General features: G+C 41.9%; 2 protein-coding genes across 2 annotated transcripts; both read left to right on the top strand.

Annotated features, from left to right (window-relative positions):
- Window positions 1-2,780: 2,780 nt before the first annotated feature.
- LOC139538602 (major histocompatibility complex class I-related gene protein-like) lies at window positions 2,781-4,373 on the top strand. The gene is made up of 2 exons (XM_071340827.1): window positions 2,781-2,905; window positions 3,113-4,373. Exons 1-2 carry the CDS (start codon window positions 2,848-2,850, stop codon window positions 4,135-4,137), a joined length of 1,083 nt encoding a protein of 360 aa, XP_071196928.1. The 5' UTR covers window positions 2,781-2,847; the 3' UTR covers window positions 4,138-4,373.
- Window positions 4,374-5,354: 981 nt separating this feature from the next.
- Window positions 5,355-12,731, top strand: rgcc (regulator of cell cycle). Its single transcript, XM_071340826.1, has 5 exons — window positions 5,355-5,565; window positions 5,942-6,115; window positions 9,082-9,192; window positions 9,725-9,787; window positions 11,848-12,731. The coding sequence occupies exons 1-5, from the start codon at window positions 5,532-5,534 to the stop codon at window positions 11,853-11,855; spliced, it is 390 nt and encodes a 129-aa protein (XP_071196927.1). The 5' UTR covers window positions 5,355-5,531; the 3' UTR covers window positions 11,856-12,731.
- Window positions 12,732-17,356: the final 4,625 nt, after the last annotated feature.

The following is a 17,356-nucleotide window of genomic DNA, read 5'->3' as shown; positions in this document are numbered from 1 at the left end:
CTAACTGTTCCCCTCGTTCAAAAATGCATACAAAGAAATCCCAAAAGTAACCAATAAACTTTGTCCAAACAAGTCAAGCAATGTTTCTAATCAATCCTCAGGTACCCTAATATGTAAATAAACGATCAAATTTAAGACGGAGATGTTCATTACCGGAGATAAATAATGAAGTGCGCTCATCAACGCGCGCCAAAAGACTACAGTCAAAATGAGAGCCACCTAGAAAAACTACAAATTCTAGCTCATTTTTCAAAAAACAAGCCTGAAACTCTTTCTAAAGACTGTTGACATCTAGTGGAAGCCCTAGTAATTGCAATCTGGGAGGTATTCCTTTGATTTTCCCATAAACAAGCATTTGAATGGGCAGACACCTCAAAAAATATATATTCCGGATGGATCCTCCTCGAGTTTTCGGCCTGCCATATCAGTTCTGTTATACTCACAGACATTATTTTAACAGTTTTAGAAACTTCAGTGTTTTCTATCCAATAGTACCAATTATATGCATATCCTAGCTTCTGGGCCTGAGTAACAGGCAGTTTACTTTGGGCACCTGAGTCATCCAAACTTCCGAATACTGCCCCCTATCCCAAAGAAGTTGAGCCAACTTTGGAAGTATGCTTGTGGTCATTGTCCTTTTGGAAGACCCATTTGCAACCAAGCTTTAACTTCCTGACTGATTGAGATGTTGCTTCAATATATCCACATAATTTTCCGGCCTCATGATGCCATCTATTTTGTGAAGTGCACCAGTCCCTCCTGCAGCAAAGCACCCCCACAACATGATGCTGACACCCCCGTGCTTCATGGTTGGGATGGTGTTCTTCGGCTTGCAAGCCTCCCCCTTTTTCCTCCAAAAATAACGATGGTCATTATGGCCAAACAGTTTATTTTTGTTTCATCAGACCAGAGGACATTTCTCCAAAAAGTACGATCTTTGTCCCCATGTGCAGTTGCAAACCGTAGTCTGGCTTTTTTTATGGCGGTTTTGGAGCAGTGGCTTCTTCCTTGCTGAGCGGCCTTTCAGGTTATGTCGATAAAGGACTTGTTTTACTGTGGATATAGATACTTTTGTACCTGTTTCCTCCAGCATCTTCACAAGGTCCTTTGCTGTTGTTCTGGGATTGATTTGCACTTTTCGCACCAAAGTACATTCATCTCTAGGAGACAGAACGCGTCTCCTTCCTGATCGGTATGATGGCTGCGTGGTGCCATGGTGTTTATACTTGCGTACTATTGTTTGTACAGATGAACGTGGTACCTTCAGGCATTTGAAAATTGCTCCCAAGGATGAACCAGACTACAATTCTGGCCAATTTTGGTCTACAATTTTTTTTCTGAGGTCTTGGCTGATTTCTTTTGATTTTCCCATGAGTTTGAAGGTAGGCCTTGAAATACATCTACAGGTACACCTCCAATTGACTCAAATGATGTCAAGTTTCTAAAGCCATTACATAATTTTCTGGAATTTTCCAAGCTGTTTAAAGGCACAGTCAACTTAGTGTATGTAAACTTCTGACCCACTGGAATTGTGATACAGTGAATTGTACGTGAAATAATCTGTCTGTAAACAATTGTTGGAAAAATTACTTGTGTCGTGCCCGACTTGCCAAAGTAGATGTCCTACCCGACTTGCCAAAACTATAGTTTGTTAGCAAAACATTTGTGGAGTGGTTGAAAAACGAGTTTTAATGACTCCAACCTAAGTATATGTAAACTTCCGACTTCAACTGTATATTATCCATGTTGTTGTTCAGCCACGACTCAGAGAAACATATTACAGTTCTTCAGGTCTCGTTGATAGGATAGTCTCGAACAGAGCTCATCCAGATTGATCTCCAGTGATTGTACGTTCGACAATAGAGTGGAGGGTAGAGGCGGATTATTAATTCACTAAAGGTTATTTTGTCAGGGTGCTCACACGTCGGCCTCTCTTACGCCATATTTTCCTTTGACGAGTTTTGGGGATTAGGACCTGGTCTGTTGTGAGCAGTGTATCCAATGCTGCCGACTCACTGAAGTAAAACATTATGTACAAAAAAAGTTAAGATCAGCGAAAAATACACAAAATAGCAGATTTGGCCAGGAACCCGTAAAACGGCAGCTATCCATTACAGCGTCATTCTATATACAAGCCTCAGGGGCGGACTGGGACCAAAAATCGTCTCTGGCATTTTTATTACAAGGGACAATTTATTTCCTTGAGCCCCCACAATGGCCCATATTTTTCTCAAGGCCCCCACACCAGCCAATTTTATTCGTTAAGGCCCCCATTATTAGCCAGATAATTATAATTTTGCTAAAAAATCCAAGTAAGACAGGCCCACTAGGCTAGAAATGGACCAGCCCATCTAACATTTGCCCGAAATGCCAGATGGCAGTCCGCCCCTGGTCAGCCTGGAGATGACAGGGAGTTACTATAGCACAGCTGTCTAGTTTTCATGGCTTGGGCTCTGGACACAAGGCCAGATTGTGACATAATTTCCTTAGGCAAGCTCTCAGAAATCATTTGACATGCTATGGCAATTGGATCAAATCAAACAGTGATGCAAAACATAAGAAACCACACAGGAGAGTTTTTGTAAACTGTAATTTAACAAAAGAATAGCTTGGCACACACAAAATACTTTAATAGGCAGACCGAACAGGTTTTTTTCTCCTAAATTATCATAATTTAAATCCCTAATTCTGTTTGAGAAACAGTTTATTGCAGATTTTTCCAATGACAGCATATACTAGGTGTTTGCCAAGAAAGTGAAAGTGTGTAAGGCTTAGTGAAAGTGAAAGTGTGCCAAATTATTTGAGAGCATATGAGCGTACAGAAAAGTATTGAACACATTCAGAACCATGGTAAAACTGTGTTTCTTTTTGCTTTTGCTTTCACTTTACACCATCGTAAACGCAGGTAAAATTAACTTTTTATTCTCTGTCATATCTTATTTAGTATACATCTTGATTCTAGGAGCAGTGTGAGCACCAGCCTACGTGGTGTTTAGTACCATACTGTAGAGAGTACAAAACTCCTAGGAAAACCGAGTAAAATATTTTCAGGAGCTTCTCAGACATTGTAAAAATATTCACTGATCTTGTTTTCACCTTCACTCACATTCAGGATCTCATTCTCTGTGGGCATTCGCAACTTGTATCTCAGGAGAAGCACCTTTCCCTGAGTGTAGTGTTGTGTTGATGCAGGATGACATTCAAGTTGGCTACTTTGACTCCAACATGGAGCAGTTTATCCACAAGGGACCTTACGCCCCAGACGAAACAGAGGTTGACGTAGCCCAAGATGCAGCTTATGTGTTTGGACACATGTTCCTCAGCATGAAAAGGCGACTGTCAGACCTGAGGTATCGCTTTAATTCCACAGGGAATATAGATGTTCAGCAGAGAATGACTGGCTGTGAGATGTTGGAAACTGGTGAACCCGGCCTTATTCTGTCCACAGATGCTTTCAATGCAATTTTTGCTGATTTAATATATTACAACATGACACATTATTCATACAATTCTGGAAACCTACTGTCGCCATGGAGTGAGATGCATCAAACATATGCAAAATGGCGTTATCAGACCATTTACCTACCCGTTTGCATAAAAACATTGAAGAAATATCTGGAGAGATTGAAGAACTTTGTGATGCGTAAAGTGCGTCCCAGAGTCAGGCTCATACAGAAAGCCATGTCTGGAGGTGCCCGTGTGAGCTGTCTGGCGTTTGGTTTTTACCCCCGCCACATCAATCTGACCCTGCTGAGAGACGGCCAGCCAATAGTAGAACAGGAGATGACTGGGGGTCAGTTGCTGCCCAATGGAGACGGGACCTACCAGCTGAGAAAGAGTCTGGAGGTCAACACAGAGGAGCTGAGAGAGAGACACAACTACACCTGCACCACCTCCCACCTCAGTCTGGACAACAAGCTGGATGTCAGCTGGATACCTGAGTCTGGGATCGACAGAGTGGGTCTTTATGTCAAGTCAGCTCCACTGGCCATGGTGGCCATAATTATTCTACTCAGCATTTTCCTTTGTGTAAGGAGGAGAAACACGGCTGGCTCCCAGACATTGTCACAGCTCTCCAACGCAAATTATGCCCAAGTGGCTGAGCAAATTAGCCTATCTTCACATTCTGAGACCTGATATATTTGCTGCTCCCACTCATGCAAAGACGTCAAAGTGAAAAGCCAATACATTGTAGGTTGATCTATATTACACAGTATATAGCTTAATAAAGACAAGTATTTTTATGATGCAGTGGTGCATAAGCAATCCGAAAATGTGTACTGACAGTGCTATGATGTATGTATTGATTTGATATGTAAAAAAGTGTTTTGTACTGCATTAAAGATCCATAAAAAATCATCATAACACAAAAAGATCATTGGAGTTTGGTTAATTACAAATGAGGAGCAGGAAATCTTACCCTAGAACAAAAACAGAATATCAGAAATACTGTTTATCCTACTTATCACACCGTATTTCACATCAGATACCATAGGATATGAATATTCAGTCAGATTCTTGATGTACTGTATTTTATTAGAGGGGCAGCAGACATCAGCCAACTCCAGGGGCTGCAACTCTACTTCACACCACATGGTGTCGCTCCAAATTAAAATTTGCCTACTACCAGAAACTCAATTAGGTTGCCGGATTTATGTGTAATTCCAGTTCCAGTCCATTCTGACATAGACCACACAAAGATATTGAAAGGGGATATCGCACAGAGACAGTTGTCTATTTTAGGAATACATTTCATGCTATGATAGGCTACAAGATTAAACTTTTTTTAAACTTATGAATGAGACTATAAACAAATCTTGAATAAGATCGGCATTGTCCACATTTCAAATAATACATTGTGAAATAAATTGTTAATTCGTTTGATTAGTTAACAATGTTTTACCACATTCTGTTCAAAAACTGCCCAGTGATAGAAGACGGAAATCTCAGGGTCAGGGATATAAATAAAACGTAAAAGTATTACACGTACTGTATGCCCGGTAAGCATTACATCTCTGACCGCTTAGTGACACACAAGTTGTTTACAAACACATAGTTACCGGGGATGACGCCAGAGAGCGGAACATCACCATAGGAATAGAAAACGGTCACTGATAGGCCTATACCGTAAAATCATTCAATTCAAGGTGCTTTATTGACATGGGAAACATATGTCAACATTGCCAAAGCAAGTGAATTAGATAGTATACAAAAGTGAAATAAACAATAAAAATGAACAGTAAACATTACACTCACAGAAATTCCAAAAGAATACGAATTTCTCTCTCCCTTTCCCTATCTCTCCCTCCTCTCTCTCTCCCGCCTCCTCCGAGTCACCGCCCCGGCTGTGGGTAGGGGAGAGTTTAAAAGCAGTCTTGAGACACCGGGCACTTTGTCAGAAGGACAGCGCTTTGCTTTAGCGGACTAGTAGCGGACAGGAGCACACAGAGTGCAAACACGTTGTTATTGGAAATACCCGCGGAGTTGACTTCATTATACTGGATACTTTTGAGATTCACAAGACAAGAAAAATGAAGTCTCCAAAGTTGAAGTCTCAAGGCAAATGTAAGTTAGACCATCTCATATGTTGTTCTGTCGACTTCCACTGGACAATGCACTGAACACTGACCAGGCATGGCGTTATTGGACCTTTCAGAAAGGGAGTTATGTGAAGTTATGTGAAACCGTGCAAGTGTGGTTCTTATTCAACAGCTGTTACAATGTAACAATGTTTCAATTTAACATGTGTGTTGCACATATTTCAATGACACAAAAACATAGACTGTCGATGGGTTGCATGGGATAGGCTAAATTAATAGAGAGCTATTTATTTTATTAACTGAAATGAAGTAAAGAAAAATATATTTTGAATGAGAATGGTTGTGGGATAGGCATGCCAGTCCAGTGTAGTAACACATGCTTATTCCCTCCGTTATTTCAGGTAAATTCCTTGAGGAGGATGATCTGTCTGACGTGCTGTGTGAGTTCGACGCGGTGATCGAGGATTTCACTTCCCCGATGGAGAAGAGACACTTCCAGTACGACGAGCACCTGAAGACCGCGAAGAGACGGAGCAGTGCCAGCGTCAGTGACAGCGGCATCAGCGACTCAGAAAGTAAGTGAACCTTGCACGCACAGACACACAGTTGTCCTAATACCGAAAGACAGTGTAGCAATTGTGCTGGAATGCCTGCAACAGGGTTTGAACCAACGACCTTGCAGATACAAGGCCTGACAGAGACTACAATTACATAGCCTACAGGGCGGCAACAGTAGCAGTACAAACATTCTCAAGTAGTGACAGGACCTATCAGTAGCCTAGATATGTTGCTGTTTGCACTTTGAGGCTCACAATTCCCTTTACTCCATATAGTGCCAGACTGATTTACCATTAGTGCTAGATTATACATTGTCATGTGTCCCACAAGTGCTCTTCCCAGTCTGAAACTGGAAACCTTCCTCAGATAGACCATGCCTCGGTGGATGCCTCTGTCTCTGGAAATGCTTTCTCTAACCCTAACCATCCTCACTCAGTGCAACTGAATGAGTGGTGTTTCTCTCTCTCTCTCTCTCTCTCTCTCTCTCTCTCTCTCTCTCTCTCTCTCTCTCTCTCTCTCTCTCTCTCTCTCTCTCTCTCTCTCTCTCTCTCTCTCTCTCTCTCTCTCTCTCACTCTCTCTCTCTCTCTCTCTCTCTCTCTCTCCCTCCCTCCATCAGAGTATCTGCCAGCCTCTCCTCATGTTCAGAATGCCTTCTCACTAACCTACATCCCAGACTGACAGTTCTGTTATTGTTGCCCACTCTGGGGTGCAGCTCTCTTTCAGCCATGCGTCCATCCATCAGTCCTTACACACAATAGCTCTCCCCTGCATGAGACAGGTCATTCTTCAATGGACTACCATGGAGAGGACAGGACCCACACAGGAATCCTAGACCTAACGTCTTTACACTCGTCTGTAGATAACATGTTCTGGTAACTCTTCACATTAGTTTCCTCTGAAAATCTGTGTGCAGTAGTTATGCTATAGTTATTCTGTAATTACTCAAGTAAAAACGTTAAATGAACCTATTATTACGTACTCTTTTAGTTATTACGAAAACAGATACATGAAATAGTAACTCTCTCTGTGAATGCCAGGCCCCGGTCTTAAACATGCAAAACTGGACACGATCCTTCCTTCCGTTCTGCAGACGTGGAGTTTGTAGAACACACTACAGCGCACCATGAAGTTATCCTTTCACATCTTCCCACAGAAATCCCAACCCACTCACATGTGGTTGGGAAATTAAATCAGTGTTCGTTTGGGGAGCGGGAGCATATTTCTGTCTATGTGTAACTGTGTGAGGTTATCACATTTGGGTTAGGGCCCGAGGCGTAGCACAGACACACACACACACAAACACCCCGTATGGTAATGCACAGCTTGACGTCTGGGAGACTTCATAGCTGCTTATGACAATGAAATCTAAGCGTGTATAGGCTATCACAGAGACATGGCTGGCTTGGAATATGGGGGCTTGTGTGCCAAATATGCAGCAGTAGCTCAATCTAAATCCAAGATCTCTGGACCTAGATCAAGGTTTTGTGTGTGTGTGTGTGTGTGTGTGTGTGTGTGTGTGTGTGTGTGTGTGTGTGTGTGTGTGTGTGTGTGTGTGTGTGTGTGTGTGTGTGTGTGCGTGCGTGCGTGCGTGCGTGCGTGCGTGCGTGCGTGCGTGCGTGCGTGTGTGTACTTGAATGTGGTGCTGAGAGGGGGAGGTCAGGGGTTACTTTAGGTATGTGCTGTACATCAGAGCCACTCTGTCAGGGTCCAGTGGAACTATTGAGTGAGGAGAGAAAGAGAGAGAGAGAGAGAGAGAGAGAGAGAGAGAGAGAGAGAGGAGACAGGAGAGAGAGAGCGAGAGAAAGATATTTTGAGGTTTGCAGGTTAAGCTGCTTATGCTGCAGTAGTTAGCCTCATACTCCTAGTCAGACCTGTCAAGAGTGTTAATACAAGGATTAAGTAGCAGACCAGCAGACCTCAATCTAAGCAGGAGTTGAGAAAGGAGTTCCATTAGCTTTGGATTGGAGACAGCACAGGGAACGGAATGCGTTTCTGTTGAAAATGACAATAGTAAAACAACTCGTTTTTGAGACGTCCATCCACCGACAGTACCCACCCTGACTTTATAACATACTTTATAGTCGGACAAAACTGAGCTGTGTAGAATTGAAATGAATTCCACTAAACTGCACATTTCTATACAACTGTTCTCTTACTCTCTTCTTCTCCCAACACCATTCCTTTCCTGGATAAAAACAAACAGTGATACAGATCTGTATCCGGCTGAAATATCTACTGGCGGAATCAAAGTGTTCATTATGTCACTTATGCAAATCACACAGTCAACGCTTTGACCACATAGAGCCTGACTTGCCCAGATTTACCACTGTGGGGGAATGCAGGAGGGAGAGGGGTAACGTGTATGTGTGTGTGTACTAGACGTGGCAGAGTTAAATCAAGCACACACTATTTATCACACAGGAGAAATATGTCCCTCTCTGAGTTAGGGTTAGGGCTACATCTCAATAGTTAAAGAGAGAGCTAGAGAAAGAGAGCTAGAGAGAGAGAGCCCAGCTGTTAAACAGTGGTATTTTGTTTTGGCCCTGTTTGAGGGGCCCTCATTGACTTCCCACCACCCTCTACTCATGTCCCTGCTCTGACCCTTTCACACTAACCAGATGACTTTTGTCAACTTATGAGTTAGGGAACCCACAGTCTGTGTGTGTGTGTGTGTGTGTGTGTGTGTGTGTGTGTGTGTGTGTGTGTGTGTGTGTGTGTGTGTGTGTGTGTGTGTGTGTGTGTGTGTGTGTGTGTGTGTGTGTGTGTGTGTGTGTGTGTGTGTGTGTGTGTGTGTGTGTGTGTGTGTGTGTGTGTGTGTGTGTGTGTGTGTGTGTGTGTGTGCGCAAAACATATGGATGTGGCAATAGGCCCTACAGCTGCTTCGGGCATACAGAAAGGTGATCAGTCTTTTAATCTCTCCCTTTCTCTCTCGCTCTCTCCCCCTTCTCCCCCTCTCTCTTCCTCTCTTTCTCTCTCTCTCAGGTGCTGAGTCGCTCAACAGGAACAGCTTCAGTTTCAGTGATGAGAGACTGAACTCTCCCAATGTCTTCTCTCCCTCTCCCACCTCCCCCCCACCTCTCACATCCCCCAAAGGTGAGCCTCGACACACACACGTATGCACGCATACACACTCGCACACACAAAAATGCAAGCGTGCACAAACACAACCGTCAGCATTCTCACTTTTACACACACACGTCATTCTGCCTACAACTTTTCTATACTGTATGCAAAGTCTTGTCCCAGTTTGACAACATTTGCCAAAATGCAGCTCAGTATCACTCCTGTTTAGACAGAAGGATAGATGCAGGATTAAACATGACGTGTGTTTTAGGAGAAGTCAAATGTTACAATAGGCAGACCTATTGCCTTAGGCTTAGAGCACCTCAGCTATCCTCAGCTATTCCAATAGGTCACCTATTAACTAATTAGCGTTCAAGTGACTCATTCTTCTTGTTTAGTATTGTAGTAGGTATGTGCATATTTGTAGTAGATAATGCCATGTAATGTTCAATTCACATAATACATGATGCATGTTCATTTGAGGTTATGCAATTGCAGGTGGACAATACAGTTCTACTCTGTTTTATTCTATCATCTGACCCTCTCTCTATGTTGTTTACAGCCAAACTGGGAGACACTAAAGAACTGGAGGACTTCATTGCTGACCTTGACAAGACGTTAGCAAGTAAGCTCTAATAGCTTACACCATTCACAGTACACTGTAAAAAGTAACTGCCTAACTCATTAAAGACATTAAGTAGTGGCAACTCAAACATCTCCAATGGTCAGTAGAACTCAAATCATAAAAGTAGTACTAACTCAGATGTCAAATAGATTTCTTATCACTTAATGTTTTTGAGTACTGTTAACAAATATTAGGTGATTGAGAAAATATAACTGTATTTATTTATGTTCCGCTAATCTAGTTATTCCATTTCTAGAAGTTATTGTGATTTTATATTTTAAAGTCAATATAACATTTATTAAAAACTGTAAGTTGTTCTTACTTGATTCTATTATGTTTTACGTCTTTACTTAAAATAATTAAGTAATAGTCAGACACATTGATATTTGAGTAAAAAACACGATTTATCTGTGTTGTGCTGATATAGAATTATTATGTTTTTGCAAGTTATGAATACTTTATAGTGCCACTTGGCTTTGTTTTTTAGAGGATTTATGATACTTGTACACAATGCTGTAGGCACGTTCGAAGAAATACAAATATATTTCTAATATATAGTATTAAGCAGTTTATTGTGCTATGAGCTGTAATTGATCATGATGAACAGATATCAAAGCCGTCGGACAAATTGATGTTCAATAATGAGACAAGCCGTTCCCACCATTAACAAGGTCATGTGCACCGGTCTTAATGACAGAGGCTAATGCAGCATCCTGTAATGCTTACAGCTCTATATCCAATTACTGCTATGAGTACTGTGCTCAACAATGCTTGCTTGTTGGGTTAAAATGACAAATCGTCAAATACATAAAACAATGTTAAACATTAAGACACGATCACTGAAAATTACTAATCAGAACTACTTACTACTTAACCTTGAAAATGATTGTAATGAAGGTTAATAATTTAAGTAAAAGAGAACCTACATTTTAATGTTTACTACAACAAATATTCATGTTCAAGTAACTTCAAGCGTTATAGTTCAGAATACATAATACAATTTAATGCCAAAAAGCTCATAAAACACAAAACAGTTAAGTGTTTACAACTTAAAAAGATAACAATATGGGTGGTGATGATGTGACTTTATTACTTGAAGTATTGAACACTGAAATACTTTGAGTTGGTTTTAGGCAACGGGTTTCCACAAAACAAAAATGTTAGCAGAACAAATGACCTATTTTACAATGTACTCAGTCAAGGGTGTGTGTTCTCTATGCTAACTATATTAGATATGCTAACCACCAATACCTGATTGTCGAGCCTTGCTGTTTTTCCGAAACAATAATCTCTTAGCTGTCAGCTCCAAACAGGGTTGTGGTATGGGGATGTATGAGGATGTATGGATAGACCATGTAAGGCCTCGAGGGAAAGGGAAGATATCCCTTTCAGCTGTCACTCATGTCATTATGTCTTGACACACACACACGCACTCACACACATACGCGCACACACACACGCAGCAGCCTATGTAAGAATGTAACCAGAGAGAGAGCCTCGTTTATGTGGCGGGTACAGACCAACATAGCTCAGTTTATTTGTTTTGGACCGATCCTTTACTACAGTAGTCCAGAGTGTTGGAACTTGCATCAGGGCGGTTACATTGGAATGTGCCCGCGTAAAACCTGGGGTGGAATATCAACTGTAAATGTCAGCTTCGGAATTGGAATTACCAGTGGAAGTGTTCCGGTGCTTTTCTTAACAGAGAAGGCCAGGCGGTTAGAGTACTGAATGTTCCTCATTCAAACCAATGGGACGGTTAGTCATTCAGTCACATTACGCCATGGGACAGCAAGTCACATAAAGTAAAGGGACAGTCAGTTATTTGTCATTCAGGTTAAGCAGAGCCTGACATTTTTATTAGGGTCTGCAGTGTTAATGATGGCTGCCAAGTAAAACTGACCACACCTCCGAACTAAGAATAGTGTTGGACTGCCAAGGAGCCAGAGAGGCTATTGCTAAGCACTGTGTGTGTGTGAATTTGTCTGTCCGTCTGTCCTGAGGCACGTAGAGGAGTCTACAGTCCATTACTAATCAAACGTCTGTCTGTCTCTCCTTAGGCATGTGACACGGAGCCGAAGAGAAGTTGCAGAGACCCTTTTTTGGAGAGTAGCCATCGCGAGGAGGGGACACCCTGTCCAGCACCCCAGAACAAACACACACACCAGGAGTGCTGTGAACATAGCACAGGGACAGTCACAGTGACCGTCAGACTTGCTGAACAACTTCATCTCAAGGCTGTGTCCCAATATTATAAGACAGCGTCATCTCCTTGTCTCCTTTCCTTCTCCTCGTCTCATTTCCCTCATGATCTGAGCCGATTGAACTGGATAGTTTTTTCTAGGTTTGCACGGTAAGAATGGGCCAATCTGAAATGGAACCTCATGTTCTATTGCACTATATGGCATAGAGGGATATTTCGTACGCAGCCCCAGTTTATAAACTATTAGCAGTCATGGAAGAGAGGAGACTAGAGGAGACTAGGAGATTAGGAAGGAGACAAGGAAAGGAAGCTTTGTAAAAGTATTGGGACACTGTTAGACAGACAAACACCATCTCACATACACGGGACAGGCTGTGCGTCCTTTATACAAAACTTGAGCTGGAAGAGTATTTAAGAAATCGCTTTTTACAATATAAGTATATTTGTAATTGTATAGAGCTGGTCATTGTAAATGTATCAATAATACTTTTTTTGTGAAATATATTTTTGTATCTATGTGTAAATAATAATTGTTTCAAATTTTATTGCCTTGGTATTAAAAAGCGTATGATAAGTTTAAGGTTTGGCACACGTTGACTGAAGTTGAGATGTTTGAGGCTTCTAACGAATGCAAACTAAAATCTGGATTAACTCTGAAATACTGCAATGCAACAAAATGTTTTGAATACAGCTAATATCAATTGCCTACCAGAGAATATTAAAAATATTGTTGTTTTAAAATATATCTTCTCGTTTTTACCCCCTGCTTGCTTTATTGGTCTCCCTTTTAACAGGGCTATATCGGGGGGAGTTTGAGTGACAGCTGGTCACTGGCCACCGCCTTGGCACTGAAGAACTGTGTCCCTCTGTGTCCCTGTCTCTATGACTTCTATGAGTGGTAGTCAGTGACCTGCTGTTGGTGTCTGTGCATCTCTGTACACAGCTCTGTGGGGCGTAGACAGACATACTGAAATAGACATTCCAATTCCCAGGGCTCTTGTGATCATTACTCAACCCTTCAACAAAGCTAGTGGTTATGAAACTATGGCTATTTATAGACTGAGCTTGGTGAATGGCAGGTGGGGTTGGGAGGTGTCTATAAGGGATGTCCTGTTGGTCAGTGTCACAGGTCGTTGAGAGAAGACAGACTTCCCCCCAGCGACTCCACAGTAACATTACAGCTAGCGATGATGAGGAGTTCACCTCTTTCTACTGGGATCTTTTGGCTCATTTTGTTTTCCTATAAAATGACTCACGAAAGACCAGAGTTAAAGAGTTTGGAGACTCTCCTCTGACTGCCATCCCTATCTGCATGTGACTGAAGCAGCCAGATATCTGCCAGTCTGTGTTGCTGCAACCATGGGAGCAGGAAGCTGGCAGAGACCCACCCTCCATTTTGTTTCTTTAGTACAGTTGGCACAGGGCAAAGTAGAGCCCACTACAGCCCAGCGCAGTCCACCTGTTGGCATTGTCCTGTGCCAGGGAGAAACTGGGTCCGGGCAGACATGTTGACACAACACATGATCCCTCGGGGCCCGATGGTCCCTTGGCTTCTAAAACAACGCACCCTGTCGGCAGCGCCGGGCGCCTTTTTGGCACTGCTAGCACGTTGGGAATGGCTCTGCATGGGCTTGGCAGTTGGCAGTGGACCCAGCCTCTAGATCCCAGAGAGATGCCAGCCGCATCCAGGGGCACTGGGCTGGAAGTGTGGGAAAGACGAGGGAGATGGATCAGGTAAGGGGGCAGTGGGGTAGATGGCAGGGTGTGGACGTTGGGCAAGCAGGGGTATTAGTTGGGTAGAGGTCTCTGAGGGTTATTCAATGGGGGATGGTGGTGAAATAGGTAGGAGGAGATGGCAATATTTCGACTCTTACGGTTCCTACAGAGATAATGATGCATGGGGAAGCATCAGTTGGTTTGCACTGAACTCAGAAGTCTGTACCATTCCCCTTATGATTATGCAATGGTAAAGTGTTTTCAATGCACCTGTCAAAGCCAGTTTGGTCATAGATGTTTCACTATGAATATGCACGCACATACACACACACGTTGTTTCATCAGAAGAGAAGAGGTTGCAAATGTGTTCAATGTTTCTGGCAATCAGTACATAATACTACTCAAAATTGTATATAGTAGATTTATCTGTAGTCAATCAGGTACAATATAGGGAAAGGTCTAGGCAACAGTAATTTCACATAATTCTGCACCTTTTGATAGTTGTATTCCCAATTTTGATCATCATGATTTAGTGACCGCAAAGAAAATCTATTGATCTACTGGAGAGAAGAAGAAAAAAATCGAACTTTCTGTTTTGCCTGCTTGGACTCAAGAGAAATGTATGTTTGTGTTAATCTTTTTTGCAGATAGCCGTGTTCTTGTGATGAATGTATTTTTGACAGTATCATACAGTTTTGATGAATGTATTTGTGTTTTGAGATGGCAACTACATTTTGATAATGCATTTACTGTTTTGCTAAAGGCCACAGAGTTCTGTGTCTTGAGAACACTGTTTGGAAAATCGACAACATTGCTCAAAGAAATGCTTGTATGCGATCAAGAAAAACTGCAACAAGATTTCTACAGATGCAAAGCAGTTCTTTCTACAGTTATTCAGTTAGCGTGTCCTACTGTGTAGTTTCTGAAGTTTCACATTCATTATGATGAAGACATGGTCTTTTAAGTCAATTTGACAGACCTATGACCTAACAAGACATCTGTGTGACTATCCTGACTCACTCTGCTCTGAGGAAATGATGATGCAGACAACTACTGCTATGTTTTGTCTAAAATGGACAATTAGCCAAAGATTCACCTCATATTTGTCTACGAATGGGTATTAGTCAGTATGGCAAGAGATGGCGAATACTCCAATGAAGGGAACCCACCCACATCTCCAAACTGATTTCACACAACCCCAAGACTCCCATGACCTCCCACACGCACACACATACACACACACACACACACACACACACACACACACACACACACACACACACACACATCTTACTATACTTGTGAGGAATTTTTGGAGACCAACACTTGATTCTCATTCAAAATCCTATTTTCCTTAACCTCTAAGCCTAAACCTTATCCCTAACCCTAAACCTAAACCCAAGTCTTACCCACTAACCCCTAACCCTAATTCTAACTCTAAACCTAACCCCTGAACCTAAACCTAAACCCAACTCTTACCCACGAATCCCTAACCCTAAACCTAACCCCTAAACTTAAAATAGCCTTTTTACAAGTGATAACCTGCAAAATGTCCTCACTTTTCTGAATTCTAGTTGGTTTACTATTCTTGTGAGGACTTTTGGTACTTGGTGCCATTTAAGATGTGGGAGGATTATTTGATAAAAATTTATGAGCATGACATTTTTATGAGCATGTCCTTATTTCTATTGCAGCATGTTGAATGACCAACCCAACAGAATCACAGATGACGCAATCTCTATTGCACTCCCCACTGCACTTTCCCACCTGGACAAAAGGAACACCTACATGAGAATGCTATTCATTGACTTCAGCTCAGCGTTCAACACCATAGTGCCCTCAAAGCTCATCACTAAGCTAAGGACCCTGGGACTAAACACCTCCCTCTGCAACTGGATGCTGGACTTCCTGACGGGCCACCCCCCACAACACATCTGGCACACAGAAATAGGGAGAGAGAGATTGTCGTTTTTTTCACATTCACTTACTTAGCTAGCAAATGCAGCTACAGTGCCCTCCACTAATATAGGCACCCTTGGCAAGAAAAAATGTCTTTGCTGTTTATCCTCTTGGTCTTTCATTCAAAATATTCACAAAAATCAAACATTAAATTGAAGTAAAATGATTGAAAAAAATGAATGTGAAAAAAATGAAATAAATATTTTTCTCCAGACAATATGTGCCACAATTATTGGCACCCCTAGAAATTCTTATGAGTAAAATGTAACTTAAGTATATTCCCATTCATATTTTATGTTTTTAAGTTCACCTGAGTGATTAGGAACACTTAAGTGGTAAGCCACTACTTCCTGTTTCACTGGGGTATAAATATGAGGTCACACACAGGCCAAGTTCACATAGTCTTCCATCACTATGGGAAAGACCAGAGAATACAGTAATGATGTGCGACAAAAGGTTGTTGAGCTGCACACATCAGGAAATGGCTATAAGAATATAGCTCAAAGGTTGAAAATGCCCATTTCCACTATCAGGGCAATAATTAAGATGATTAAAGCAATTGGAGATGTTAACAATCTGCCTGGAAGAGGATGCGTGTCTATATTGACCCCACGCACAGTGAGGAGGATGGTTTGAGTGCACAAAAAATCTACAAGGATCACAGCTGGAGAATTGCAGATGTTAGTTGGGTCTTGGGGTCAGAAGGTCTCCAAAACTACGATCAGACGCCACATATATAACCACAAGTTGTTTGGGAGGGTTGCCATAAAAAAAGCCTTTGCTGTCATCAAACAACAAACTCAAGTGCCTACAGTTTGCCAAACGTTACTGGAACTTTCAATGGGACTGGATTCTATGGTCAGGTGAGACCAAAATCGAGCTTTTAGGAAACAAACACCAGAGGTGGGTTTGGCGTTGACAGAAAGATAGTCATGCAGAAAAGTACCTCATCCCCACTGTGAAGTATGGCGGTGGATCTTTGATGTTGTGGGGCTGTTTTTCTTCCAAAGGCCCTGGACAACTTGTTAGGATACATGGTATCATGGACTCCATCAAGTACCAGCAGATATTAAATCAAAATCAGACTGCCTCTGCTAGGAAGCTTAAATTGGTCCGTGGTTGGATCTTCCAGCAGGACAATGATCCAAAGCACACCTCAAAATCAACATAAAAATGGTTCACTGACCAAAGAATCAAGGTTTTGCCATGGCCATCTCAGTCCCCAGTCCCCTGACCTAAACCTCACAGAACACCTGTGGGATGAGCTGAAGAGGAGAGGGCACAAGCATGGACCTCAGAATCTGAAGGATCTGGAGAGATTATATGGAGGAATGGTCTCAGATCCCTTGCCATGTGTTCGCCAACCTCATTACGTATTATAGGAGAAGACTCAGAGTTGTTATTTATAAGGGGTACCAATAATTGTGCCACACATATATTTGAGAAAAATATTTGTTTTATGATAAGAATGTATTTTTTATTTCATTTATTTGACTTTAATTAAAGGTTAGATTTTTGTGAATATTTTGTATGAAAGACCAAGAAGATAAACAATTTAGACATTTTTACCAAGGGTGCCAATATTAGTGGAGGACACTGTAGCTAGTTTAGCCTACTGAAACACCCTGCTCAAACAGAGGGATGTTATGTTAGCTATCTGGCTATGACTTTCCAAAACAACACTGGAACTC

This window comes from Salvelinus alpinus, chromosome 14, assembly GCF_045679555.1.
Source record: "Salvelinus alpinus chromosome 14, SLU_Salpinus.1, whole genome shotgun sequence".
In the NCBI taxonomy this organism is placed as follows: domain Eukaryota; kingdom Metazoa; phylum Chordata; class Actinopteri; order Salmoniformes; family Salmonidae; genus Salvelinus; species Salvelinus alpinus.
The sequence above is the reverse complement of the archived record's forward strand: the minus strand, read 5'-3'. Positions and strand labels throughout refer to the sequence as shown.

Bases quoted from the DNA above. Each gene is read 5' to 3' on its own strand.
- LOC139538602 (XM_071340827.1), top strand. From the start codon at position 2,848: ATGGTAAAACTGTGTTTCTTTTTGCTTTTGCTTTCACTTTACACCATC. The intron at 2,906-3,112 runs GTAAAATTAACT...ACTCACATTCAG, and splicing joins TTACACCATCGTAAACGCAG to GATCTCATTCTCTGTGGGCA.
- rgcc (XM_071340826.1), top strand. From the start codon at position 5,532: ATGAAGTCTCCAAAGTTGAAGTCTCAAGGCAAAT. The intron at 5,566-5,941 runs GTAAGTTAGACC...CCGTTATTTCAG, and splicing joins GTTGAAGTCTCAAGGCAAAT to GTAAATTCCTTGAGGAGGAT. The intron at 6,116-9,081 runs GTAAGTGAACCT...TCTCTCTCTCAG, and splicing joins CGGCATCAGCGACTCAGAAA to GTGCTGAGTCGCTCAACAGG.